Here is a 27618-nt window from a genome sequence, read left to right on the forward strand (position 1 = left end):
CCATCCTCCCCCAAAAATAACATACATGTATAGCAAAATGCTACTTTAGAGCTAGCTGTTATTGTTCATGATACTCTGCATAGTTATCTCATAGAAGAGCTGAGATCAAAACATACAGCAATAGCTGGACTGTTTTATGCTGCTGTACTAAAGAGGATCCAGAGCAAGGATGACTTTTGTTGGATGCCTGCTCCCCTCAGGTCTTCTTTCCTGACCTCACCTCTTCCATTTGTTATCATGTGACATGGACCTCAAGAAGGGTCGTGTCCAGGACACAGACTGCAAAATGAGGTTTATAAAGCTGTTGCTAATCATCACAGGACAGCCGGAATACAATGTCAAGTAATCTTTATGCATTATGCCCACCTCATCAAGTCATTTACAGAATATTGATGTAATTATCGATAGAACAGAGACAAAAACAGACATTGTTTTAAAGTTTTATTGATCATTTCCATACAAATATTTTCCCCACCCAGACATTGTCCTTTTATGGAAGCCATATTAAAGTTGAAGTGTTATTAAGTATACTTTCAGCCCCACAAAGCTTATTTTAAAAAAAGCAAGACACCGCAGGGAATTGAACCCCGTCCCGACAGAGTCAGGAGTGCCATCACCGGAGTCTTTTGCTTTTTGTTTTTGCTAGTTAGGGCAAAAGCAAAACCTGGAAGAACAAAACAGTTTGTTCTTCCAGGAAAAGAAAACCCGACACCTGGATGCTAATTATGCTGTCACCACGGGATTCTCTTGGTCACGAGGCTGAAACTAGAACAGAGAGACGTCTGGTTTCCCCAATCCCCAAAATTCCCCACAGCGACACTGTATTGGTGTATTATTCCACGAAATCCGTTTAGCCATAATAAAACCACGATACCAGAATCCCTTGTCAAAGCGATTTTCCCCTCTGCAATTCAGCACGAGTCGCGGGTCAACTGACAGTGAAGGCTTTCTTGCCAATTTTATGGCTGCAATGGGAAAAAAGACAGACAATTTAAGCCCCCCCCCACCCAAACCCCACACTTGTACCAAGACTCATCCAATATGATGGGAGATTGAATTTATCAACATTGTTGTAGTTTACCACAGCTGATGCAGCATTTACCACAGCTATTCTTCCTCTGATGCTCAGCTCTTCAATGTATTAAATGAACCCTAGAGGCTGGCAGTACCAAGTGATCCAATGACTCCCTGCAGACCTTTAAGTTCTCTGGTTCAGTAGCAAGTTAAGCTGAATGAGAAATCTGAAAAAGGGAGAAAGAAGAGTGTTTGCCCCCCCCCCCCAGACCCTCCTAACCATAATACTACTGCAATGTTTGACAACGACTTTATGAACATTGTTTTACAAATAAAATGTTATGCATAGCTGATGTGCATGCAACATGTTGAGTTACACATTAAAGCCATGGTATGTTAAAGAAAAATCAAGGGAACCGAAATTACTTAACTTAGCACCCACGAGACTGAAGTGATGCAGTATTAGCGAAAACAAGCTTGCAGCTCTTGATCTTAATGTGACTGGATTCTCAGTGTTCCATCACAGGTTAGGCCATCCCAGATGAAAAATTAAGAATTTGGGGTAATTTGACCTGAGAAACCAAAGGGAAAGAAAAAGGCACACAAACACAGAGAGCGGGGGCTTCTGCGAAGGACGTCAGGGGTTCAGATTTAAGCTCAAGCGCACAGGGGATTGGTACTTCATTCAGGGGCCACACTCATATCGCTGACAGCTTCCACAGATGGCTTTGCATTCAGAGGCAGGCGAGATCGGAGTGGACAGACGAGAATGATCTGAAACAAAGAGTGATCTACACAACACACCCACCACACAATACTCAAAAGATTTGGGTTCTACTCATCTTATGGTTGTAAGATGCAAAGCAATAGGGCCCCAAGGCCAAAGAGGAATAAGCTAGTAAAGCATTGTTACTGATGATTTGAGGTTAACATAAAGCCAGTTCCAAGATGTCATTTTGTCAACTACAACATTGCAGAAGTTTTGACAAGTAAAGCCAACAGCTTACTACATGCTCCGGGTTAGGACTTGACTCGTGCTTGAACCAGTCTTGCACTGTGAGTTCTGTGAAGAGAAGTGTAGGGATACGCCCAACCACAACACAATAGAAACTAAGGCAGCACATTTGCGCTGCATTTCAGACCAAATTAAGCCGCACCATGCGCAGCTTTCCTCAGCTGCTTAAATTTTGAAACTTCGCACAGTTGCGCGATTGCTAAGGTGACCAACCTGCCACTTGCACAGTTGCACAAGGGCAAGCAGCTGAGGGCTAAATGCTCTAATATATGTAAACATCAAAAACCTGACTCCTTTTGTTCAAACTGCATGTTGGTGGAGTTCAAAGCGCAGCGTGATTCTTGTGTTCTCCTAGGTACACTGCTTTCTTCCTTTGGATTGTTCTGTAAGAGCAAAGAGGCAGAAAAGAAACACCCCTATACCCCTCCCCACAGTATCGTAGAACTGACTATTGTTATCCTTACCCAAATGCTTTACTGCAGATAATGTCAGAATCAATGAAGGTCCATCAAATCTTCCCGTTATCACAAGTGACTTGTTAAGAAAGCACAGCAGTGCTATTTCTACTGTCAAGTATAGCAAGTTGCTTTCATTTCAAGAATGAGGACACGCAAGTCCAGTCAAGATAAGTGACCCCTATAGGGCTAAGAATTTTCTGTTTTTCGACATCAATATTTGATGGATTCAACTTATCTGCCTTCACTTTCCACTTTGAAATAGAAGTCATTCGAGCCCAGGTCACATCCGTGCTCTACAAAGCTCCAAGCTTTAGTCATACCTGAAAAAGCACAAGAAAAGCTCCCCCACACAAGCCCCCCCAAAAAGAACAAATGCATACCAAAACTGTATTCAATCACAACAAGCTATGCATTTATTATGCAGTAAGAAAATCCTTTACAGATAGTTCACTCATTGTATTGGCGATACAAAGCAAAGTAACTAATTGCAAAGGAATTGCAATGAAGGCAATTAGCCAAATAATGAATGTTAAAGTAAATGATCACATTTAGCCACCTTATGTGATGCTCGATGCGCAAGGAAACTTGTACATACAATGAGTTAGGAGTTCCTGATGGTCTTGGGTATTGAAAGCACACAGGACACAGCACACTGAAAAAATGCAAAGAAAAGCCTCTCCCCACAACACCCCTGCCCTAATACAATATGGTAGAAAACTACAACACTGGCATTAAAGTAACATTGTAGAAAACTACAAGACACTACTGGGATTACAGCAACTGCTTTAACAAGCCCAACTTTAAGACTACAAATACAATTCACAAAAGATTGAAGCCATTTGCCATAAGAAACATTTAAAATACCACAGGCCTGAGTATGAGGGACTCCTTCCTTAACTGTAGGCATGGACTTGGACGTAGCTTTTTGAAGGATGGGCCTTAAAAGTTAATCTGTAAGAGTCAAAAAAAAATACACAGCCCCCTCCCAACCCCACAAAGCAACGTAAAGCCTGTACAGAATTACAATGACTTCTAGTAAGGAGAAGTATTACCGCACTCTCCCTGGGGGAAAGGAGCTTCACTACATCAGAAGACTACTTTTGAGGTTGCTATCTTGCGTTGTTAAGTGTCCAGTTGAATCTTGTTGCTTGCGCCTGGATGTTTCCTATTCAAGCCATGTGCACTGGGCAATGTGGAGCTGTGAAGTCTAGGAAGAGACGGATTAACGCCCCACAACCCACCCCTCCCAAAAAAATAAATTCATGGAAGCCCATTTACAACATATTCCAAATAAAAGTGAGAGGAAAACTAATTGAGTCAGTGAACACCAAATACCTTTCTATATCTCGTTTAAGCACAGTGGATGCGCATGATCTCGATCCATATCACTACTGTATATAGGATGAGCTCAACTTGTACCAAGCAGCTAGAAAGGGGGGGGATTCTGTCGATGATGGCGTTAGGGGGCCAGGCCTGTAAAAAGAAAGACTCCAAACAAGTTTTAACAACCCCCCATCCCACCCCTCCCCTTAAGCCAAAAATATTTACCCACCAGGATCAACTACCATTTCAATGCAAATTCCCTTTTGAGTGAAGTCATTACTGTATACTTATGAAATGTAATGATGAGTTAATGTACAGGATAGTTACACCCACATGTACATTCCATGCATTAACTCACAGCTTGGGTTTAAGAGGTAGATGTAGCTGATCTGTACCAAAGAGGCGCAGCTGAAGTACCGAAGAGTTGCCGAATACACAATTGGCCGTATGGGAGACCATCCACTTTCACACTCCAATGCAGAAAACTTCTCTGGGGGAAGACCTATCGAACAACAAAAGGACTGCCTCTCCCTCCGCTTGTGGAAACTACTTGTGATCGCAGGGGGGTAGAGAAGTCCATTAAGACGCTCCTCGTCAGCACACTACCAAGGCATTCATCACAGCAGACACCACCACACATTTCAGCGCACAACAGGAGGGGTGACCACGGTACAAAACACTTTACACGGCTTGCCTGAAAAGAGGAAGAGAGAGCTGTGCGAGAAGTTGTTCGACAACAGATGTTTCTGGAAAGTACAAAAACCAAATACTGAGTGTTACAGAAATACCTCTACCCAGTATACAAACCAAAGCCCCGCTTTAAACTTGTGACGCTAGAAGTCTGCACGCCCTTGTCCCACCCTCTCAGCACTGGATCGGCATCGGGGCTGGTCACTGCGCTTCTACACTGCCCTGCGTTTCTGGCTCCCTCTGGCGTACACACTGGCCGACAGCTCCTGATGCTTCCTGCTCTCTTGGCCCCCTCTGCTCCTCCCCTCCACGCCCCTCTGGTCCTGTCCTGCCTGGCTCCACACTGGTCCTCCCACGCCCTCTGGTCCTGTCCTGCCTGGCTCCACACTGGTCCTCCCACGCCCTCTGGTCCTGTCCTGCCTGGCTGGCTCCTCTGTGGTCCTCCCCGTGTCCCGCGACCTCGCTCCAAGCCGTCCTTCGATCTTCATCTAATAACTAAGTCCATTCCTCCCCGTGATAACTCAGTCCATCTCCCCCCCCCCCCCAAGAAAAAAAAAAATCTTCTGTCTTCCCTAAGTGATGAACCTTTTTTTTTTTTTTTTTTAAATTTCTTCTCAAGAAGTCCATAAATCTGAACTTGATATTGCTTGAGCTACTACTAGAGCTCTAAGATAAGCTTCCATTCTTCAGCATTACTTGACTTATGCTATCTTCTTTCTTTGAATGCAGAATTGATAGCTTGAAACTTCAAGTCTAATGACTGATGGAAACTGAGCGAAAATGTCGATTAAAAAAAATTAAATAAAAAACTTCGCATTGCAAAATGCTTCCCCGATCAATGGGATAAGAGTGAAAAGACAGAGGTAAGGACCTCATCCAAGTAACAGCTATCAAACAAAAAGAAAAACGTCTTCATTGCTTCTTTGACGCTGTTGTTACTTAATCTGTTCCTGATGCTTTTTTTTTTTTTTAAATAAACACAGGCTGGTCTAGTCTATCGTAGTTCGATAGCACCTCCGAGCTTACATAAACCCTCCGTTTTAAATACAATTACTAGCACTTCTCATAATCTGCGTCTGATCACGACAAGACATCCTTATTTTCTTTCTTCGGAATAAAAACGAATTTTCGAATATTTAACAGACTCCGTCAACTGTAGTTACATTGTGATCTAATCTTAGAGACCACATTGCAAAGTCAGTACTCTTTAGGAACCTAATTAGGCACTTAACTTCACTGCCTTATTAATTTCAAAAGTATGAAAAATGTTCCTCTGCCATTTTGTTGCTAAAAGCTTTCTACACCTTCTCGAAAAGCACTACGTGAAGGCTGATAATGGCCGTCAGTCTGACCACTCCCTTTTCCACTGCCGTCTACTTACGTCATGACGTTAATTGAATTAGCCAATAGACGACGTTTACACGTTTCTACGTTACAGCTCCCATCTCGAGCCAACTGCTGTTAGTATGACCAAAAATGGTTACTTGGAATATATTTTTAAAAAGCAAGATAACCGCTAGACAAACGCTAAACATGACAGCTAAAAAAAAAAACAACTGTTGCGGAATAACTGACAATGCTAGCACAAATTTATACATTTGGCTGGCTAAGCCTAGCGTTAGCTCAACAGCCCTCGGCAAAAAAACAAGAATCAGGCCTTTGTTCTGACTCAGTAGAATTTGTGTTTATCTTCTACAATCTTAATCATTTGCAATAAAGCAGTACTAAAAAGCGTTTAACAAACCGAAAACACGTTACATCTAGAGATTTAAAGTACTTGCATTAAAATAATGATCAATAATGCTCAAGACGCTAAAATTAAACTTGTCGCAAACATTAGACTAGATAGAGCAAGGCTATACAGCTTCGAAAATAAAACCCGAACTTAAAAAGATCAAAAAAGGAAAAAACAAGATACGGTCAACCTGCAGCGCCCAACCACAAGACGGAAACGCATCAGCGCGGTGTAAGTTGCAACAGCGTCACCAGCGCTATTTATATTGTTATAGTGATACGGCTACAAGAAAATGTGGTACTCATCCGCTTAAGTAGTCCCCTTTTTTAAACAAAAATAAACCCATGTATTTGTTTATTTTAGCTTTAGATTGAAAATAACACACGAACCAGTGTCCGTGAATAAACGCAGTACTGTTGAATTCGGTAATGAGGCACAAATAATTCAGATTTCTATTCTTAGAAGCCTTCTAATAATCGTTGCAAATAACACGTTGTTTGGGTGTTTCTGGTTAATTTAAACTTAATTTCACCATTTGCCAACACACGAGTGACAAAACAGCGAGGTATACTGTAACAAAAAATTAACCTTTTTAATAATCCTACTAAAAACTAACGGTCACAACAGCTGACGTCACGGGAAATGGTGCGCGGACTAATATTTTTTTTTAGCTGTAACAAGGCCCCGCAAACCGGATCAAACTAGAACGTAGCGGAGTTGTCGGATCTACTTGCTTTTTACTGCAGTGACATGCTGTTTTTTTTGATTGAATAACAAAAGAAAACAGCTAGCTCATCTCCTTTAACTTCGATGTCCAATGTACAATAAAGGTTTTCTTTTTGTGTAAGATTTAGAAGCTACTGTAAAAAGCTGATGGTGTTTACAGTCTTTTTTTAAAATCAAATGTATAGTGTGCTTTCACAGTTCATGAATTTCCACGTCATAGTTTGTACGATGTTAAACTTGATTTTTAATTCAGACATTAATGTTATTATAGGCTGAAAAGTGTACGCGATAAATCCAGAAACGTCTAGAAACAACCAGAGCCTTAAAATGTGTTGCTGGAGGAAAGGTGGAAAATTACTAGATCCAAGCAGTAGTTCCCGATGTTTACCAGCAGAGGGTGCGTGCAGTTAGTCACGTACCTCGGATAACAATGGGATCACCATATTCCTCACACGTGTTTACATTAACAGGACTGCTTTTTAGCATTGACTATATCAATGCTATATCAAGTCTGGGCAACTTCCCTTAAGCAACTATGTTTATTATGATGGCAAGCCACTGATCAGCAACAATCCAGAGTGGGGAGCTGTCCTCTGGCTACTTTCAGGCCCCCTCCCGAATCCGAATGAATTGATCTCTTTCAGAGTTGCTACAAAGGGTGCAGTCAATGCAATGCAGCGATTTGAAAACCCCTGCATTATCATTCAAGTGATAATCAAGGAAAACAAAGCTTTTCCAAAGGGTGATCGGGACCTTGATGTGATTAACTTGACTGACCCTCCCAGAAGAATAAACTGTGGAAATAAACAGAAAGCCAGTGGAAATGGAGGTTATATGGGTGTTAGAGGATGAGCTGTGAAATTTTTATAATGAGCAGACGTCAGTCCTCAACTAACAGTGTCATTTTAGATCACAATATTGATCTTGATGAAACAGAGTTTGTACAAAATCAAATAACAAGCTTTTGTATAATGAACAGGAACATAAAGGGGAATGCAGCTGATGATGAAAAACCCATCAGTCACACACAGCAAACCAAATTACCAACAGTAATTAAAGTGGATGCCTGCCACAATAAAAAATAGTGTGATACAATTTCTAATTGCTCACTACTTCCTGCAATACCGCTCATCCCTAGAGAATGTAATTACAAAGGAGTCAGTGGAAAGGTTGCAGGAAACCTCTTAAAATCAATGAGGTAGCATTGTGCAGTTCAGTAGCTTAGATATCTAACCCTTAGATGTGCTTTTTGTATATTTATAAAAAGAATGATAGTGAAAACAAAGTAATAATAAATATTGGTACTTTGTAATAGGATAGATGCCTGAAATTGGCCCACAGGGCAGAACAAACATATGGACAAATCCCATTCTGCAAAAAAGCAGAAAAAAGAACAAAAACTGGCGGTTTAAATGAGCCCAGTTATAGATTGTGTTCCACAGGGTTTGATTCATTTGTCTGTGAATGAGGACAAAGGTCATGCTCTTTCAGTTTGTTCAATGAGCACCCAGCTGTTAGCACATCAGAAGTGATGCAAAGTCAAAACACCACCTAGGAATTCATACAGTCCTGCACACAAGCCATGATTCCATTAGTCTGCAGCCAGACCCTGAGGAAGACAAACATAGTCATGCAAGTCCTTTAACAGAAGATATAATTACTAAAGAGACTTTTAAGGACTGAACTTCATTTTAGCTAGATTAGAAATTAATTTGCATGCTTTGGTAATTTTTCATCTTCAGAATGATTGCATTCATCAGTAAGATTGTTCTTTGTAACTGACATCGAGAGATAAGTTGTAGCTTTACAGAGGAAAAAGAGCAGAGTACCAACACGGATCACCCTCAGCGCCACCAGTGCAGTCATCCCAACCAGGACCCCATCGACAGACTACCACCAGGAAAGCGAGAGGTCATGGAGAAGTATTTTAAACCGGTTCAGAGCCCAGCTGAGCTGGATGAGCTCAAGCCACGGAAAATCCACCATCATCGCCACCATCACCTTCACCATAGCCAAGACACTCAGTCACACAGGTAGGATGGCTTTTTCCACACATATCTAATTGTGTTTTAGTCTAAATTTATTTGCAAGATTAAATCTGCAAGTTTATTGAGCTCGAACATCTGCAGCCTTAGACAAAATATACTAAGCACAGTCCCTTTTTACATGGTCAGTTTACACAATTTCCCTGTTTTGAAGGTACTCAAAGTTTGATGACACTGACAGGAACACAGATGACAGCCGAGGACAGCCTCGCCACCATCAGCACAGTCACTATCTCCATGAAAGCCCTCGCCACGATGCTCACTATCGCCGTCAGTTTCACCACAGTGAAGAGGATGAGATCATTTACGACCATGACACCCCTGTAACTCTCTCAAGGGCTTCCTCTTCTTCCCTCTCATCCTCATCCTCTTCCTCCTGGTACACAGAGTCAAGCGCAAATGATCCTTTCACTCTTTCCCATGCTGAGCGCCCACAGCATTCTCTGTCCTGCTCCAATATCCCAGATGTGCGCATAGGTTTCCGGGAAGATGAATGCAGTGAGCCCATTGTCTTCGCTACCGTCAAACACAGCAAAAAAGGCAAGCTGCTTCATGAAAGCTCACAGCAAAGAGGGAACACTGGCTTTTCTGCTCTTGACAGAGGTCACAGTCGAAGCGATGAAACCTTTTTTCAGAGTAATGATAGTGGTGGAAGAGAACAATCTAAGCAAAATAACTATGGGTCTTTGTATAAGTCAGCTAGTTTGAACCGATGTCTGGCTTTCAGTGAGGAAAACATTCTTTTAGGGGTCTCCGGTGCCCCCAAGAGAGCAGTATCTTCAAACCAGCTACCCAGCAAAGGGATCCTCAAGAAGAAGGAGACTGATACTGACATTCGTAAGACTAAATCAATGGAGGTGTTGTCCCCAAGAGTTGCTAAAGAACAACGTCCTGGGCAGAAGGGTAAAGAAATTACTCAAGCTAATACAGAGCAAGCCAGGGCCAATTTTCTGCAGGAGAAATTACAGTTCTCTGCGTTTCTAGATGAGATTACAAAGAGCATTATAAGTCCATCGTATCTCACCAGCTTGGGTGTTAATAATAATAAAACTCCTGCAAAAACATCTGCCTCAGCCCCCACATCTAACCCAGTTAAGCCTCAGCTCCCACCAAAAAAAACCAGAAAAGCCCCAGAGGAGAAGACGGGTCAGCATCCCAAACTGGCCAGCAGACAGGAGAAAGCACCTTTTAGTAGTTCTCGAAAACACTCAGACTGCTCCAATCCTGACAAACTGATTTCATGTGCCATGAGGAACCACCACGGTAGCCCACCGCCTCGTCACCACCCGCACTCTGCCAGCCAAAGCCCACAGCACGGAAGCAACCGTAAGGACAGGAGGCCTACATCAGGAGACAGATTTGGCAGAGGTGGCCCTCACCTCACCGATGAAACTAGCACCAGCCCTGAAACCAGTCAGTCCAAACAACTCCACCACCACCACCACCAAAAACAGCAGCATAGCCAGCATCCACATAACCAGCACTTCCACCAACAGTCCTATCTAGACTCTGGTCACCAAGAACCGAGCAACTCGCCTCCAACTTCAGCCCAAGGTGCAGAGGCAGGGGTCGGATCTGAGTCTTCATCCACAAAATCAGATTCATCCAGGGCCAGGGACACAGCCTCCACAGCTACCAGCCACAGCTCAGATCAGAGTGGTCGACATCAGCCACAACATGCTGGGCACTCTCAGCAGCACAGGGTAAGTCCACTTTAAGCTGATACACTAAAATGACAACAAACAAATTAGTTTAGAGAGAGTCAAATCAATCATGAGCTGTTATTCACCACCTTTAAAATATTATACCCTGCTAATACCATTGCTATGTGTATGTGTTTTCATTTTGAAGTTAAAGTTAACTAGTATAACTAGTAAGATCCATCATGAACAATGTGATGGAGAAGCCAGTGGTCTTCAGTGGATGGATTTGTGAATCAAATGATAAGATATAAGGGTCCTAATGAGCCAAAGCTCTAGTTAGAAAGCCAGCACCTTTCTATTTAGCATTATATAAATATATAATACTAAAATTATTTTCTTTTTTATTATTAATCATGTCTTTTTTGATGGGCTGCTGAAGAACAAAGTGTGACGCACATTACACTGCATCAAATCAATGATATCTGTATTAAAAGAACAGAATGTTGCAGAATGAGGCACTGCTGCTGAGTCACAGGGCGTGTGGGATGGTGTCAAGCACTGCGCATTGCAAGCTGAGTCATTCTCCAGCATTGCAGCAAATGATGTTGAGTGCTTTTAGGGGAAAATTCATTTGACACTCCTTGATATATCAGTTTCGATTCTTTGTTTGCTCTGTGACCTGAAGGGACGTAACTACATACAATCACAAAGACAAATCTGCATAGTTCCCTCATGGGAAAATGTGTGAGTAATACAGAAGGTAGAATCCAGTCGTTCTTAATAGACACACACAGACACACACACAGAGCCTTGCATAATTTTGCCTTTTTCCATGCTGTAACAGTATAGATTCTGGTCTCATTTGGTTTATTTGTTTTATTGAATCCACATATACGTACGTGTACAAAGGGGAACATCCTGGTTTAGCCTCACAGAACAAATCGATTATGTTTCTGGCACAGGTCTACCACAGCTCAATAGTTTATTATTGAGCTGTCCTCAGTAATGAAATGGTGACCCAACCCGGGTATATAGCCCGTGCCGGGCTCCAGCACCTATGAATATAAATAGTAAAGAATAGTTATAGAAATTATGTTGTTTTTGGAAAGTGATGTGACCTCATCCAGCCAATTGGAATTCAAATGAAACAATGCGGGTGAAGTTCTGGTTTTCCGACAAGGTGCTTGGGGAGTTTTCATATTTGGAAACTGAAGCTGAAAGCTGTTCCACACCTTCAAGTTTCATTTTACATTGAATGTGTTGGATTACAAAACAAGAAATGTTTGAATCACACTGCATATTTTACAGACTAAGGAGTCTGCTACAAAAAACATTATTATATCTAACTAACTAAAAACACTCTAAAAATAATCAACTGCTACTACTGCACATTCACCCAGTGTATATACTATATATATATATATATATATATATATATATATATAATGTTCTTCCTCTACACCCCCCCCCAATTTTTGCACATGTCGAGGAGCGTGTCAGGCTACATTTCACTGTGTGTTATACTTGTATAACTATGCATGTGACAAATAAAGAACCTTGAACCTTGAAATAACAATTTGAATTGATACAACATACAAAACCAATTAAAATAAAGTGAAAATATACAAAATGCACCTATAGTCTATAGGTGCCCGAGGATGCACTATTGCATACAAAAGGGTGGCTGTGGCTCAGGAGGTACAGCAGGTTGTCTACTAATTTGAACGTTGTTGGTCTGATCCCCAGCTCTTCCAAACTGCATGTCAAAGTGTCTATGATTTGCACCTCATGTATTCACTAGAGTTTGAATTTATATCAAAGCATTTGAGCATTAAAAAGATTAAATGAGGAATGCAGTCAATATAATTTTAATTCAGTTTTATTTACATAGCAGAAAATCACAGCAATAGTTGCCTCACAATGCTTTATATTGTAAGGTAAAAACCCTACATTAATGGAGAGAAAACCCCCACAATCAGATATGAACAAACACTTGGTGGCAGTGGGAAGGAAAAACTCCCCTGTAACAACAAGGAACTTCCAGCAGAACCAGATTCAGGGAAGGGCAGCCATCTGCTACGAGCGGTTGGGGAATGAGGGTTAGAGTAGAAAACTGCCCTGTAGTACCAGTTCATATGTTTGTTGAGACTGGCATGTTTATGTAACTGTATGTCAAATATTTGCATTCATGTATTTTATCAATGAAATGTTGTAAACATCTTGGACCCTGTCCCTGAGAAATACCACTCATATTGCTCAATTTAGTGCAGTTTTAATATGTAGCTCCAATTCACAACAACAGTCACCTCACCTCAAGTCACCTGCTTTATAATGTAAGGCAAAGAGCCTGCAATATTACAAAGAAACCTCATTAATCACACAGCCCTTTTTGAGCAAGCACTTGGTGATGGTGACAAACAAAAAGCACAATTTTAACGGGAAGAAACCTCTGGAAGAGCTAGGCTCAGGGAGGGACAGCCTCTGCTGTGAGTGGTTGGGGTTTAGGGGAAAAGAAGCGAGCAGAGAGATCCAGGACAAAAGGTAAACTATAGGAGAGAGTTTTAATAATTGCTAATGATTAAATGCAGAAGCAGTGTATAAACAATACTGAGAGTGAAAAGAAATGCGTGAAGAAGAAATGCTCAATGCATTATGGGAAGCCCTCAGGAACATAACCCTATAGCAGCATAACTAAGTGAGGGTTCAGGATCACCTGATCTGAAAGCTAGTTCTATAATAGAAGGGACTGATAGCTGAAGGCCTTGCTCCCATTCTACTTATGAAAACTTTAGGACCTACAAGTAAGCTCTCTCAGGATAATAGGGTACTATGAGGTCTTTAAGATTTGACAGGACCTGATTATTCAAGATTTTGTATTTGAGGAGAAGGATTTTAAACTTAATTATGAATTCAACAAAGATTACAATAAGGAAAAACTAACACACTCTGCAGTACAAAACAAAAATACCTGTGTCTACAGAGAATCTACAGCCTGATCTCAGCCACCTCCTCCTTAAACTTGTTCTATTCCTTTTTTAGGATGTGCTGTGTGAGGCTGACCATCTTCAGTAAGTGTCTGTATTTATATAATCTCTCTCTGCACATGTCATGTTTGACTGCAGATCTCCACACCTTTCTCTCTGGCTCGTTCGGTTGTCTCTCTTTATCCGGTTATGGATCAGTGCTTATTGATCACACTAATGGGCTCCCCCCCCCCACACACACATTCCTGTTAAAACGGGATGAAGTGTCATTATGAAACCTTTTTACATAACTATATGTCGTCAATAGTATGTTTATGTGCCAGGGAAACCAACATTTAACAACCTTTGTGAATACCTTTTAGAACTACTTTTAAAACTAAACCCTAATTGTCATATCAGCAGTAATACCTGTCACCGTTGTGTTGATGATTATTTATTTATTTTTACCTTAATAATGTTAAAATCTTTGACATTTCATTTAAAAAGCACAATTGACACATCCCAAATAATTCACTCAGCAAATTCTGGACTTTAAATCCTCCTTAAATCCTAAATTTTGAAAGTCAAAATAACCTTCATTATTAACATATGCTGACCCTCTATTTCTAATCCTTCCTCTGTGTTCAGGGCACTGCTGGAGGAGAATGCCGATCTCCACCAGAACTTGCTGCAGACAGTGGTTTGCATTGAGAGCTTGGAGGCAGAGCTGCAGAGGACCAGAGACGAGCTCAGTCATGTCAAGGAGAAATACAAAAGGTTAGGCTAAACAGAATTCAAAACACACATGATGGCTGTGCATTGCTTAAACTCTCTGACTCATGTCCATAAATAAATACTGAGCTTGCCTCTACAAGAGGGCGTGTGCACACATATTGATTCCAGAGCCACTATTGAATGAACTCAATCTCTGGCTTTACTTAATACTTCCTATAGATTTATTGATCAGTGGAACATTCTGGATGAACAGCATAGGCCACAGATCTCCTCCTTGCGTGGGTGGAAATTCAGTGACATATAAACTGCGTCTTCACACTCACCCAGATTCTGTTAGGCCCATATTTATAACCAAACAACTGCTGCTGGCAGTCAGGCACATAACAAACGTTCTTCAGCAGACTGCTGCAGCTGGAGTGAATGGTCGCCTCACGCTGCACACGAGTTGTGCGTCAGTTGTTATAAGTTTATTAGGAGAGTTTGTTGTTGACATTTGTCTTGACAAACAGCTGCCATTGACTTGACTCAAAGATTGCAGTGGTGCAGGCAATACGTTTAACAATGGGCCTTTATGCACTGTGTTAAAAATAAAATTTAAGGATTTTGGATTAATTCTATTAGTGCAGAAAATAGATGAATGACATATTTTCCTTCTTGTTTTGAAGCCTTCTGCAAACACATACTGGGACCAAGCAGGCCAATAACTTGCTGGGGGAGCACCTGCACATAGCGGTGAGAAAACTGGAGATTTATAAAAAAATCTATAATAATCTATAAAATGAAACGCATCGTTTGACTTTCATGCATGTTATCCCTTATTTTTTGCATTTGCAGTCCGAGAGCTTGAGCAGTGAAAGGAAGTACTTGCTTAATCGTGTGTCCAACCTGAGCTCAGAGCTGGAAGACGCCCACAGGACCATTGCAGCCCTGGAGAACATTAATGTAAGCACACTGACATCTAGTGGACATCAGTGCACACTTCTCTCTACTCAGTAGGCCTCAGGCCCTGAGATTCATGCGAAATGCCTACAGACAAACCTATGGACATACTGAATGTTTATCATTTCATTATAACCAGAAATAACATAAAATGTAAGAGATCTTCAACTTTAGAGAGTTAAATATCAAAACTAATTTTTCAACTCAGGCAAAAGTACAACTGACATTATAGTTTGTCGTCTATTTGAGGAACTCATGATACTGAGTGTGATTTATATACTGTAAACACGCAAAGTGCCATGTGTATGCCACTGTACACTAATAAATGTATTTTTAGAGTGGCAGCACAACATGTTATCTATAATATTTGTGTGTTTCCCTGTAGTGTTTTGTAGCATATTAGGAGACATTACTCATCTGGATCTCCAGTCAGTGCAAACAAAGTACTGAAGCATAGCTGTCCATCAACTTGCACATGCATAATCAGCTAAATGTTCCTTGAAATATGCTAAATAACGCATAGCAACCAATGAAAGATGCTATGTTGCGCCAGAGACTATGATGAAGCACTCAGGTGATGCTGTTTATGAAGCAAATATTTCAAAGTTACTAAAGCAACAGAATTAGATTTGAAAGCAGATGCATTCAAATCTTGAAATGTAAAGAGTAATGTTTACTTATACATATTTTTTCTTAAATTTAGGTGCCATGCTTGATAAAGGAACTACTGGAGAAGCATTTTGATTCCGCTGAGGCTGTACAGAAGTTTCTCACAACCTCTGCTGCAAACAGCCATTCTGCCACCTCTCAGCAAACAGATGGCCAGCCCCACCCTCCTAAAGCAGACAAAGCAGCACATGATTGGCTGACTAAACCAGAGGCAGGTCCACAGAGGGTCACAGCTTTCACACCCTTTAAACAGAGTGTACCAGCAACAGGAAATGAGTGCGGCCTCTCGGGTCAGCATGAGCCGAGCCACAGCCTGCCTTTCTCTGTGGCTGAGATCAGCACTGCTATCTATAAGAAAATGACTGCCAGTTATGCTGCCAGGCCACAGCCTATCTACCCCCAAAGCCAACAGCAGTCCTCTTTGGCCACTAATCATGCTGACACCCTTCCAGACCTCAGGCAGGGCCATGTAGCTAGTGATAACTGGGCCGGGAAGGAAGAGTTAAAGGTAACTCTTTTGGAGCAGGACACTGATGATGTGAACTCTGTGTCAGCCCAGCAGATCCTGGATGATTTCATGCAGCACCTGCAGTTACACAAGGAGGCTGGTGAAAGGAAGGAGCAACAGAGTGGGCAGAAGTGTAGGGCAGAAGTAACAGAGTGAAAATGCCACAGGCACAGTGGACGCTCATCTTAATGCTTCGAAATGTGCATTTATTCATGTGTCTCATGAATATCTGTCAGATGGAAATACTGTATTTTGAAAATGCTGTGGTTAAGAAAACTTGAACATTATGTTATTTTAGGCTATCTGTGGGCAACAAAGGAGGCCTTTGCATAATAGTCAGAAGATTTTCATACACAAAAAGAAAGAAAGAGCCACAGCTACATAAAAAACGGAGAAAAATGGCAGTAAAATAACAAAATAACCATTTATTTTATTAAAAATATGCTTTATGTATAAGTTCTGTAGTATTAATTTACTGTCTATTTTCTTTTACCTTTTAGTTTTCTTCCAAATTGATAGTGCAGGCAAAAGGTCATGGGGGTAGCTGGAGCCTTTCCTAGCAGATAGGTCACCAGTCTGACGTAGCACTGACACAGAGAGACAACTAGGGCCAGTTTAGAATCACCAGTTCACCTAACCCCACTAATTGCACGTCGAACCTTCTCGCTAACCACCTCGTCACCATGCTGCCCACTTTATACAGACTACAGAAGTGTTTAATTGTCTCTGATAATAGATTATTGACACTGATGGGATCAAATGTGATCATTTTTAACAAATTTAAAAAACAGTGAAAGACTGGGAATTTAAAAGCCGGATACCTCAAGGCCTTCTGCTGAGTCAACAATGAAACTATATTCAGTGAATGACTTTGAGTGACATCGAGAAAACAACATGATTAAGGAAGCTAATGCCCTTTTGGAACCCGCTTAAGTCTCGAGTCAAGGCATCTCTTTCTTAAAGCAGCAGGTTATTGTACCATCAGTGTCACTGGAGACTGTTTTAATCTACATTTGTTCATAATAATTCAACCAGACTCAGTTGTTCGTGTTTCTGCTATATATTTGTGTAAAAATAACTCTTCAGGGACTGCTTTGGATTTTTCAAACAGTCTAAATAGCCCTCATGTGAAAACCTCTTAAAATTAATAAGTGTACAATGAAAAATACTATTTTGAGTTTACTGTGCATTGATTGGTTTGTGTAAATATCCAGAGATTCAGTGTAAAGGTCTTTAAATCATAAAAAGAAAGTCAAATATTATGATTCAGAAATGTTTTCTTTGTACTATTGCAAGGTCTTTACCTTACAATGCAAAGTGCCTTGAGGCAACTGTTGTTGTGCTTTGGCACTATATGAATAAAATTGGATTGAATTGAATTGTTGACACGGGAAAATCCTTTCAAGCTGATGTAACTGACAAATGTGTACAGTTAAAATACAAAGACAGCTATTGTGATGGTGTTGATAAGCTTAACAGCATGTGTACACCTGGAATCGATGTGTTCCTTTAATTCTGTGCTTAGCATTCTTCTGGTATTAATGTTGTTTTAATCTAAATCTCTCTCTACTTTTTGTCATTAAAATACTTCTTCTTTGTGTATTTGTATCTATTCTACCAATAAAGATAGTTTTGTTGATGCAGTATATCAGATTACAAACATTTGTTCATTATTGATGATTTCTTCCTCACTTTCTTGTTGTCAAATTCAAATAATATATGGCATGTTTTTATATGGCAAAAAACAAACAAACAAACAAACAAACAAACAAGCAAAAAAACCCAAAAAACAGTTGGAAGGTTGTGTTTTAATCCCCGGCTTCTCCAGCCTGCATGTCAAAGTGACCTTGGGCAAGATAATGAACTCCGTGTTGCATTCATTGAAATCAGAGTTTAAGGAACAGAAATGCATCTGAATGTGTGTGCTTCAATGGGTGAATGAGGCTTGTACTAAAAAGCACTTTGAGTGCTCAGTTAGAAAAGCCTTCAGTTAATCCCAAATGCTGCAGCAAGAGTACTGACAGGGACTAGAAATAGAAAGCATATTTCTCCTATACTGGTTTCTCTTCATTGGCTCCCTGTTAAATCCAGAATTGAATTCAAAATCCTCACATACAAAGTCTTAAATAATCAGGCCCCATCATATTCTAATGACCTTATAGTACCATATCACCCCATTTGAGCACCTCGCTCTTGCACTGCAGGCTGGGAGGCAGAGCCTTCAGCTTTCAGGCTCCTCTTCTATGGAACCAGCTTCCTGTTTCGATTCAGGAGATGAACACCGTCTCTACTTTTAAGATTAAGCTTAAAACTTTCCTCTTTGCTAAAGCATATAGTTAGGACTGGATCAGGCGACCCTGAATCCTCCCTTAGTTATGCTGCAATAGGTGTAGGCTTCTGGTGGGTTCCCATGATATATTTAATATTTCTTCTTCATGTGTTAATAGACCTCTCTGCATTGAATCATACTTGCCTCTCTTCCACAACACGTCTTTATCCTGTTTTCCTTCTCTCACCCCAACCGGTCGCAGCAGATGGCCCCGCCCCTCCCTGAGCCTGGTTCTGCTGGAGCTTTCTTCCTGTTAAAAGGCAGTTTTTCCTTCCCACTGTCGCCAAAGTGCTTACTCATAGGGGGTGATATGATTTTGTTTTGTTTTTTCTGTATGTATTATTGTAGAGATACCTTACAATGTAAAGCACCTTGAGGCAACTGTTGTTGTGATTTGGTGCTGTATAAATAAAATTGAATTGAACTGAACTGAACTGAATTGAATTGAATTGAAGAAAAGTGCTACATGTATGCTGCTGACATATCTGAGCTACATTAAAATCTTTGTTGCTAGAAAGCTAAACAGGTTTGCTTGTAAGTTTTAAATGGCTTTCAATCTGTCTCACTATTCAGAAATATAGCTGCAAACGTTAATATTGATTGGGCTGTAGAAAATTATTAGTGCTTTAAGAGCTGATAATGTGACACCAGCCTCAGCCTAACTATAGCTCTGATTCAGGTTGTCATAAATACTTATAATAGCAGTTTAATCCTATTGATCCAGTCCCACCTCCCTCCCTATTGCAGTATATTCATAATCCCCTGCAAACATAACTCTGGTCTTACTTTCACTGCACATGAAGCAGCTAACCTAACCTACCTCAAAAAAGAATAGAGGATCCTTTTGGGAACCCTATTCTCTTTATTTCAGTCAGTCCATTAATCAATAGATATCTAATCTGCCTTACGTCTGATCATTACATGCATTTTAGTGCAACCCACAGTATAGTGTTTTTTTTAAAATAACACTATACCGTGGGTTGCTTTGTCACTGTAATGTAAAATCATTAATGGCTGCAGGTTTCTTATATTTAACTTCACACAAACAGTTTAAATGGAAATGCAAAATTTAAGGTTACAATTAATTATGAGAATAATGGTTTTAGTGCATAAACTGAGAGCATTGTAAAAGATAAACTATACCATTTGTTCCAGTTGTATTTCAAGTATAGCCTCATATGTGTGGGCCTATTCCAAATGTCTTAGATTTTTTCTTCTCTAACTGCATAAAATATCTTGGCTCAGTAATAGAGTGAAAACTCTGAGTGATGCTGACAGTAAATTGGATTTTGTTCCATACTGCTGGACCCCACCGTATTCTTGCTCTTAGGTAAACAGTAATACATATTTCCTGTGTTTATTTCCTCAGACCTACAAGCCTGTGTTGATGGGCTTCAGGTAAATTCACCTGTCATAATAGTTCAATAGACCCTCCCATACTATGAGTCCATCAGATAAGTTTGCTGATCAGACACTGGCCTGCTTTCCCATTGGTTCCTGGGCTCTAATAGGATCCCAGGGACTCTACTGTGAGGATTACGGTTCCAAACTCTCGACTTTGGCCAGTTGTCTGTGTCCTCCAACCATGGGTACCGCGGTTTAGGGGGGCGCCGCATATGCACAGACCCGGAGGGGCGCCATCAAAAGACAACATCGCATCAAGGGGAAGAAATCACTGATTTCAGCTTGGAGGGGGGACTGCGGCGTTGTGACCACTTGCTTGAGGGAAACATCTGTAATATTTGTGAAAAGGATTATCATTTTTCCACCATACTTTAATAATAACCACTTTTCTCACATTTCTCATCCGCACGGATTTGGATTATTTAAGAAAAAACAACTTTTTGAGACATTTCGTCAACCCAGTGAAAGTTTTTGGATTATCTTCTAAGGTCGACTTTGTCCTCTACCATCTCAGGGATATACCTGCTTATCCCCTCCACCTGGAACAACTTAGATGAGCTCAACGCACTAATAACTAATCAAACGACCAGGCCTGGACTGACCACTGACCAATCCAACAACACTGAGTCCACCGTATTTTGAGCTCCATGGGTTTGTCTCCATAAATGCAGCTGGCCACCTCTGGATAGCATCAGTTTTGACCAGAATAGACTTGCTCTGCTCCATCCAGCCCCCCCTCTCTTTCTTTTTTCTCTTTTCTCTGTGGTGGCCTGTGCATAATAGTGAGCCATGCTGCTGAAAATTACGTTCACCCAGCAGAGGCGAGTTCGTCTGGCCCAGGGCCTGTGGCTGATGTCCTGGCTGGCAGTGATGAGTGGGGCCTTCATCTTTTGTCTTGGTGTTTACCTTAAGACAGAGCTGCTTCGTAGGGCAGAGGTACAGAAAGCGATGCTTGCATGAATGCAAACACACACATGAAGCAATGCAAGCTAGAAGGCCAGGTGGAGCTAACGTCTAGTGCATGAATGTATTAAAGGTTGAACAAATATAGGATTGTATGCTCAGGCATCTGCCTTTGCTAAGTGTTGTTTACTGAGCCTGCTGTGTCACTTTTTTTTAAACTTAGCTTCAGCGTTTAATCGACAAATACAAACACACCACACGCAAGTGTAAACATGCACATTCATGCATGTTAAGTCATGTAGGTGGAGTTGGCTGAAAAACGTCTTTGTAATGTCAGCACTTTTCCCATGAAAATCATGTGTGTGTGTGTGTGTGTGTGTGTGTGTGTGTGTGTGTGTTTGTTTGTGTGTGTGTGGATTGTGCATTTTGTTTAAGCACTGTAGCCATTTGTCTTAATGGATCAGTGATCAATTAGACAGACTTAGTGAACTGATATTCACACGAAAGCTGCAATGAGAGGAGACCTTCACATATTTATTGATCTAAAGTGAGAAGTGCTCTTAGCTAATCTTAGGTAATCATTTTTCCCAAGGTGGTGGTGAATGGCTGGGAAAAAACAGAAGACATATTTGCTCTCCAACCGATGAAATGGAATCAGGAAGCTAAGGCTCTAACAAATGATTCATTAGAGCATAATCCTCCTTTATCATCTGTAGACAAATACCTCATTTGTGTACTCTGTTTTGCCCTCTACTGCACTCAGTGGGAAAACTGAGTATTCTAGATGGAGCTTAAAATATTTCTTTGCAATTTCATTTAGAGAGATTATTTGTTCTAAAGCCAAGCTGGCTGGACAGATTTTACAGGATCACGTTAGCCATCAGACTGTAAATGTAAGGTATTTTTTAATGGTAATTTTAAAACAACAATTGGACAAAGGTGCTTTGTGGCTGGCAGGCTTTTGCAAACTCAGCCAATAATAAACTCAGTCCATAATTGACTTCTGCAGTAACACGAGCAATGGATTAAATTTATCATCATATTTCCATGTAGACTTTGCAGCTAATTGAATCTTTTGGCTGCCAAGGTCATTTTAGACTAGATAAGGATAATTGAACAGAGGATTATTGCCTTCTAAATTGAGAGGAGGAAATGACAAAGAGACCTGCAGCTGACTGCCAGTGTTGTGCCAACTTTTATCTTTGACTTTGCTCTTCTTCTCTTGAGGTGATGGACAACACAGAGATCCACATGGTACCCAACATCCTGATGATGGTGGGCCTGGTCTCCATTGGCACCAACTGGGTTGCCACTCGTGTGTGTCAGGACTCCCTGGATGCGAGCCGCTTCCCCCGTTGGAAGTTGCTCCTGATGGCCTGGTTTGCTGTAGCCATGTTACTCTGTTGTCTCCTTCTTGCTGTGGTGGTGCTCAGCTATGCCCTGCAGGGACGCCTGGAAGAGTCCCTGAAGGTGGGTTCACTGGGCTGGGTAAAGATTAAAAGGAGGGTATAAGTAGTTTACCTCCAGTGTCAAGCAAAACATTAGGAAACGCCTGCTTCCCTATAAGTTGCTGTAGACAAAGCCAAAATGGGAGAGCAATTTGACCAACAATCAAACATTATTTTTAAAACCAGCTCAAACTGCTCTGAAACGCCAACGACTTTTAAAGATAACACCTTCTCCTTCCTACACTTTTCTCTCTTCAATGTCAGGTGGGACTGAGGAATGGGATCCGCTTCTACAAGGACACAGATGTGCCCGGCCGCTGTTTTCAAAAGGAGACCATTGATCGTCTGCAGATGGAGTTCCGCTGCTGTGGAAACAACAACTTCAAGGACTGGTTTGAGGTTCAGTGGGTCAGCAATAGATATCTGGACTTCACCTCCAAGGACGTCAAGGAGTGAGTGAATGATGATCCACAGAAAGAAAGAGAAAAAATGATGAGGGGTATACAGCGAAGAGAAGCAAAGAAAATAGAGGTCTACATGAGTGAGAGATAAGCAGATTTCACATCCAGAAAGGTCAAACAATATGTCAGAGAGAGAAAGAGAGGGAGAGAAATGATATTAAGGGTAGAGGAAGACTATATTAAAAATAGATCTGGCCTTTACTTTTGAAGAGAATGATAGGCATCGATGAAAAGGTTGGTGGTACAGCAAGCAGAGAAAGGTTGGTCAAAGATAGGGAAGTGAAAAGGAATGAACAAACAGAGAGGTTGTGACATGATGACACTTGTATAGAGGGGCTGCTCTGAGCTAAAAGTTGGCCTTTAACTGGTTTTAAGATGACTTTATCTCCTCACTTCTCTTCCTCTTGCTCTTGTCTCACTAGACTCTGTTTTTTAATCTGTCACTCTTCGTGGTTTTCACGCTTTCTCTCCTTCATCTGTTTACAGTCGTATCAGGAGTAACGTGGATGGCCGTTACCTGCTGGATGGCGTTCCGTTCAGCTGCTGTAACCCGGCCTCCCCACGCCCCTGCCTGCAGTACCACCTGACAGATAACAGCGCTCACTACAGCTACGACTACCAAGCAGAAGAGCTCAACCTGTACAGCCGTGGCTGTAGGCAGGCTCTGACCGACTACTACATGGAGATGATGAATTCAACTGGCCCTGGTGTGCTGTCAGTCATCCTAATACAGGTGAATAATAAAAAGAAAACCCAAACAGCTGTTTTATGCTATTATTGTCATGCTATTCTATAATTCTTCTTTGAGTTCAGAAAGGAGCGCTGAAATTATTCTGTACACTCACACACACAGACACACAAAGAAAGAAGAAGCAAAAAACAGAATTTTAAATGATGACTGTCTAGTGACACACACACTGCCATGACAACCGACAGAAGGGAAAAGCTCACTGGTTTACATTGATTTCCAACTTTTAATCAAACATGCACTTTCATTCCTTTGCAAAATGCCAGCATTGACAGCACATGTTTAAATAGCCAAACTAAGCCTGTAACAGGAAGCTTTTCTCATATGTTCAACACAGCACTGTTATACGCTCCAACCAGCCAATCACACAGTCTAAACCGCAACAGACCAGTGGCGTGGTTTTTCTAGTCCACTTTGGCATGTCAAGGTATTAAGATATTACTTTAACAAAACCTGTTCTGAATCTGAACAGCAGACAAAAAAAAAATGATAGAGGGAGCATGAGATAATACTAAAAATATTTTGTACTCCTGCATCACCACTACATTGTTGTCCTGAAGTCTGCAGCAAATTTTCAGTCAAAACTGGATCTCACACTTTTGGGAAAAAAACTGGACAAAATTTGTCTAAGAGACTATATGAAAATGATCAGATAGATTTAATTGAACTTTTAACTTTTATAGTGATTTGATTTTGAATAAGCTTCAGATTGCAAAACCCAATATGAAGGTTGGAAGTAAAAAAAAAACCCTCATGATTTCTCCAGTTTTAAAAAAAGAAAATATAAACATAACACGCCTTCTGAGATAATAATTCCCTCCCAATATGGTTTATGAACATCATCGCTCCAAAATAAGTGTAAATATTTTGAGAGAAATCATGTTTATGGTTACAATCCTAAAGAAAAAAAAAAATTAATAATGCTGATAATACTTCCACAGTGAATTCAAAATCAGAAAAAATGTGTATAACTGTCTCTCACATATATAACACAGTACAAGCTGTCAGAATACATCCACACAAGCTTTTCAGCTGTACAGAATAAAAGTCCTTCAGAGTGTGATCACCCAGCAGCTTTAAAATTACGTGATTTATTAAAGTTGATGCCTCTATTTGGTTTTTTTTGTGAGCTTACGAAACCCTTTGACCATCTCGTTTTGTGATAAAAACTGTCTGCGAGCACAGATTTTACACCCTGATTTCACAGTATCTTTATTGCTTCTTTCTCTGCAGATGTCAGTGCTGGTGAGCCTGAGGTACTTGCAGACAGCTGTGGAGGGAGCCACAGCTCTAGAGGACCCCGAGGGTGAAAGTGTGGGTTATCTCCTGGAGAAGGGTGTGAAGGAGACCTTTGAGGATGTTAAAGCGAATGTCCTCGACATCTTGAAGTTTGCACAGGTTGACCCCTCGGCCGCCGAAGGATCCCCCGGGGCTGAAGACGCAGAGAAGCCAGCTGATAACACCACGGAGAAGGCAGCCTCCCCTACTCCCTCCCCTGCCAGCTAAAGGGAGAAATGTTTTTAAAAACACAAGCTCAGGGGGAAGAGATGGGAGGGGGGAGGATGTGTCAGTGCTTTTTTTTGTTTTGGTTGTGTGAGTTGGGTGGTGGCAAGTAGGGCACCATTTGGGTTTTGACACATTAGGCTTGATTTATGTACCACCAAAAGCAGCATCTGCAGCTCCCTCGCACATGGCCAAAACAGGGCAACACACAGGGAATCTCATCAAGCCCTGCACAGACACCAAACAAACATCTCCTCTGTGCAGGACATCATGTATGTGTCACCGTCTACGAATCTGTTCAGGAGATGTGTAGTACATCTTGTTGTGTCTAGAAAAGTCAGTTTAAACAGGTTTAGCTTAAACACGAAAACATATTTAACAATTTTTTGGCTCAGATTCACAAGTTCATCCCATGTGCACTGTAACATTACTCCCACGGCTGTAGTTTGTACTAATCTGCAATGAAATGCTTAGGAACCTGTTAAACTGGCAATGCACATGAATTATATATTAAAAGTAGAAGTTTTTAACTGCTTTGTAGTGTCGGCTTCCTTTTGTACATGTCCTAAAACAGAGGCACGTTTGAATATGACAATGGGTTATCTGAGTCCAGCAAGGAGAGTTGGATTAAGTGTGCGTGTTTGCGTGCATATGTGTGTGCGGTGCCCTATATGAAGCTGTCATCGTGTCTGTTCTGGCAGCTCTGAAACAATCTGATAATCCTGGCAGAGTTAATCCCAGAACTGCTGCACAAGCAGTGTCAGCACACCCTGACAGCACACAGGAACACACTCTGGCATAAACAGCACACTGATGCAACATGTTGGAAACTATTTTACAAAGACTAACAGTCTATAAATCCTTTTTGTGGCAAAACATATTTATATATACAAATATGGTGATCTGTCCAAGCTGCAGGTATATCCAATGTGTGCTCAATCTTCCTAAATAAAACTGTATCACAGACTATTTTCCATGAATGTCTTATTTGATTCCAAATATATAAGCATCCATTTAGTGGCTGCAGAAAAATAAATGTTTTCTTTTTCAAAAAAAAAAAAAAAAGTGTAGCAGAGATTAACAAAGGAAGCGTACAGTCCATTTCTCAGCTCTGACCTTCAAAGAAAGTGTATCATAAAACCTTAAATTGGATCATAAAATTAATACATTATTAAAATACATGGAAAGAAATTTCTAAAATTTGCCTTTTGCTCATCAGGCCTTATAAAATTTCCCTAATTACATAAAGAAGAAGCCTTGTGCGGACCATTAAGGGTGAGACTGTACAGAAACTATGATAATAATGATTTGCACATATCTTCAGATCACATACATCTTCTAACAGCTTCCTTTTGGCAGCTTTTCAATGATATCTTTCCCTTGGTATCTTTTTTTGAAGCCTGTGTGCAAAACCCACAAAGAATCCACTATTATGCACATCCACTCTCCATGTCACGCTTTGATAAAGCATTGCACAATAAGAACAACAAATCATCACTCTTCTTTATAGCAGGCTAAACCTTGCGCCGTTGACAAATACAGCTTGAGTTCGAAAATGTAACAGCCACTTCAGGAAATCATGATAAAACATAAAGAAACAAACAAAAAAAGTCAACCACCATCATTTTAACAGACACTTTATAAATAAAGAACTGAAAAAGCACTAGAGTATTATAAGTCCTGCAATGCCCACCACCATCAGATGAGATGCATAGATAGGATCAATGGGAATGTAACTTAGTACATTTACTCAAGTACTTTACAGAAGTAGTATTTCTATGTATTTTCTATGTTGTGCTACTTTCTGCTTCTGCTCTATTTAAGTCTCAGCTGCCTGCCTTCGCCAGCCTTATAAGGAAAGATCAGAACTCACTAGAATGACTGACGAAATGTTTCTCCTCCTGAAAAGGCAACGTCCAGATGAACAGAATGAGCTTTCTGCGATTTTCTTACCTGGATTATTGAGCATGCTACTGTTATTGATCAGCAATACACAAGTAATTAAAATCACATCGAGCTGCAGCATTTAAGAAACAAACATTTATAACTAGTATTTACATGAATCTGAAGAGCAGACATAATGAGAACATTTTACAGTATACAGTATATAATTTCTAATAGGGACGTTTTTACTTAACTTTTAGTTTAGTTACTGTTTTTCCACTTTGCAAAACAAATATCCAGTAAAAAGAAAGAAAGAAAGAAAAAAGCTATGTAAATTCCTGTGCAGCACTTTTCACGTAATAAATCACATAATAAGTAGAACACAGGGCTGGACATGGACCTGAAAGTTGTGCCACGTGTTTTCTGCACTAATGGTTTCATTTTCTGCTTAAAAATACTGATTTCCTGTGGTCCC

General features: G+C 40.7%; 2 protein-coding genes across 2 annotated transcripts; both read left to right on the top strand.

Annotated features, from left to right (window-relative positions):
• Positions 1 to 2779: 2779 nt before the first annotated feature.
• LOC146717814 (uncharacterized) lies at positions 2780 to 18109 on the top strand. The gene is made up of 7 exons (XM_085431369.1): positions 2780 to 8994; positions 9161 to 10709; positions 13689 to 13717; positions 14261 to 14389; positions 15013 to 15079; positions 15182 to 15289; positions 15990 to 18109. Exons 1-7 carry the CDS (start codon positions 8876 to 8878, stop codon positions 16617 to 16619), a joined length of 2631 nt encoding a protein of 876 aa, XP_085287495.1. The 5' UTR covers positions 2780 to 8875; the 3' UTR covers positions 16620 to 18109.
• A 2619-nt stretch (positions 18110 to 20728) lies between these two features.
• On the top strand, positions 20729 to 26228 carry rom1b (retinal outer segment membrane protein 1b). The gene is made up of 5 exons (XM_085431395.1): positions 20729 to 21132; positions 22327 to 22569; positions 22812 to 22999; positions 23495 to 23741; positions 24990 to 26228. Exons 1-5 carry the CDS (start codon positions 20986 to 20988, stop codon positions 25260 to 25262), a joined length of 1098 nt encoding a protein of 365 aa, XP_085287521.1. The 5' UTR covers positions 20729 to 20985; the 3' UTR covers positions 25263 to 26228.
• Positions 26229 to 27618: the final 1390 nt, after the last annotated feature.

This window comes from Copadichromis virginalis, linkage group LG2, assembly GCF_057382275.1.
Source record: "Copadichromis virginalis isolate Kocher_CV1m ecotype Utaka linkage group LG2, C_Virginalis_male_GT1.1, whole genome shotgun sequence".
NCBI classification, from domain to species: domain Eukaryota; kingdom Metazoa; phylum Chordata; class Actinopteri; order Cichliformes; family Cichlidae; genus Copadichromis; species Copadichromis virginalis.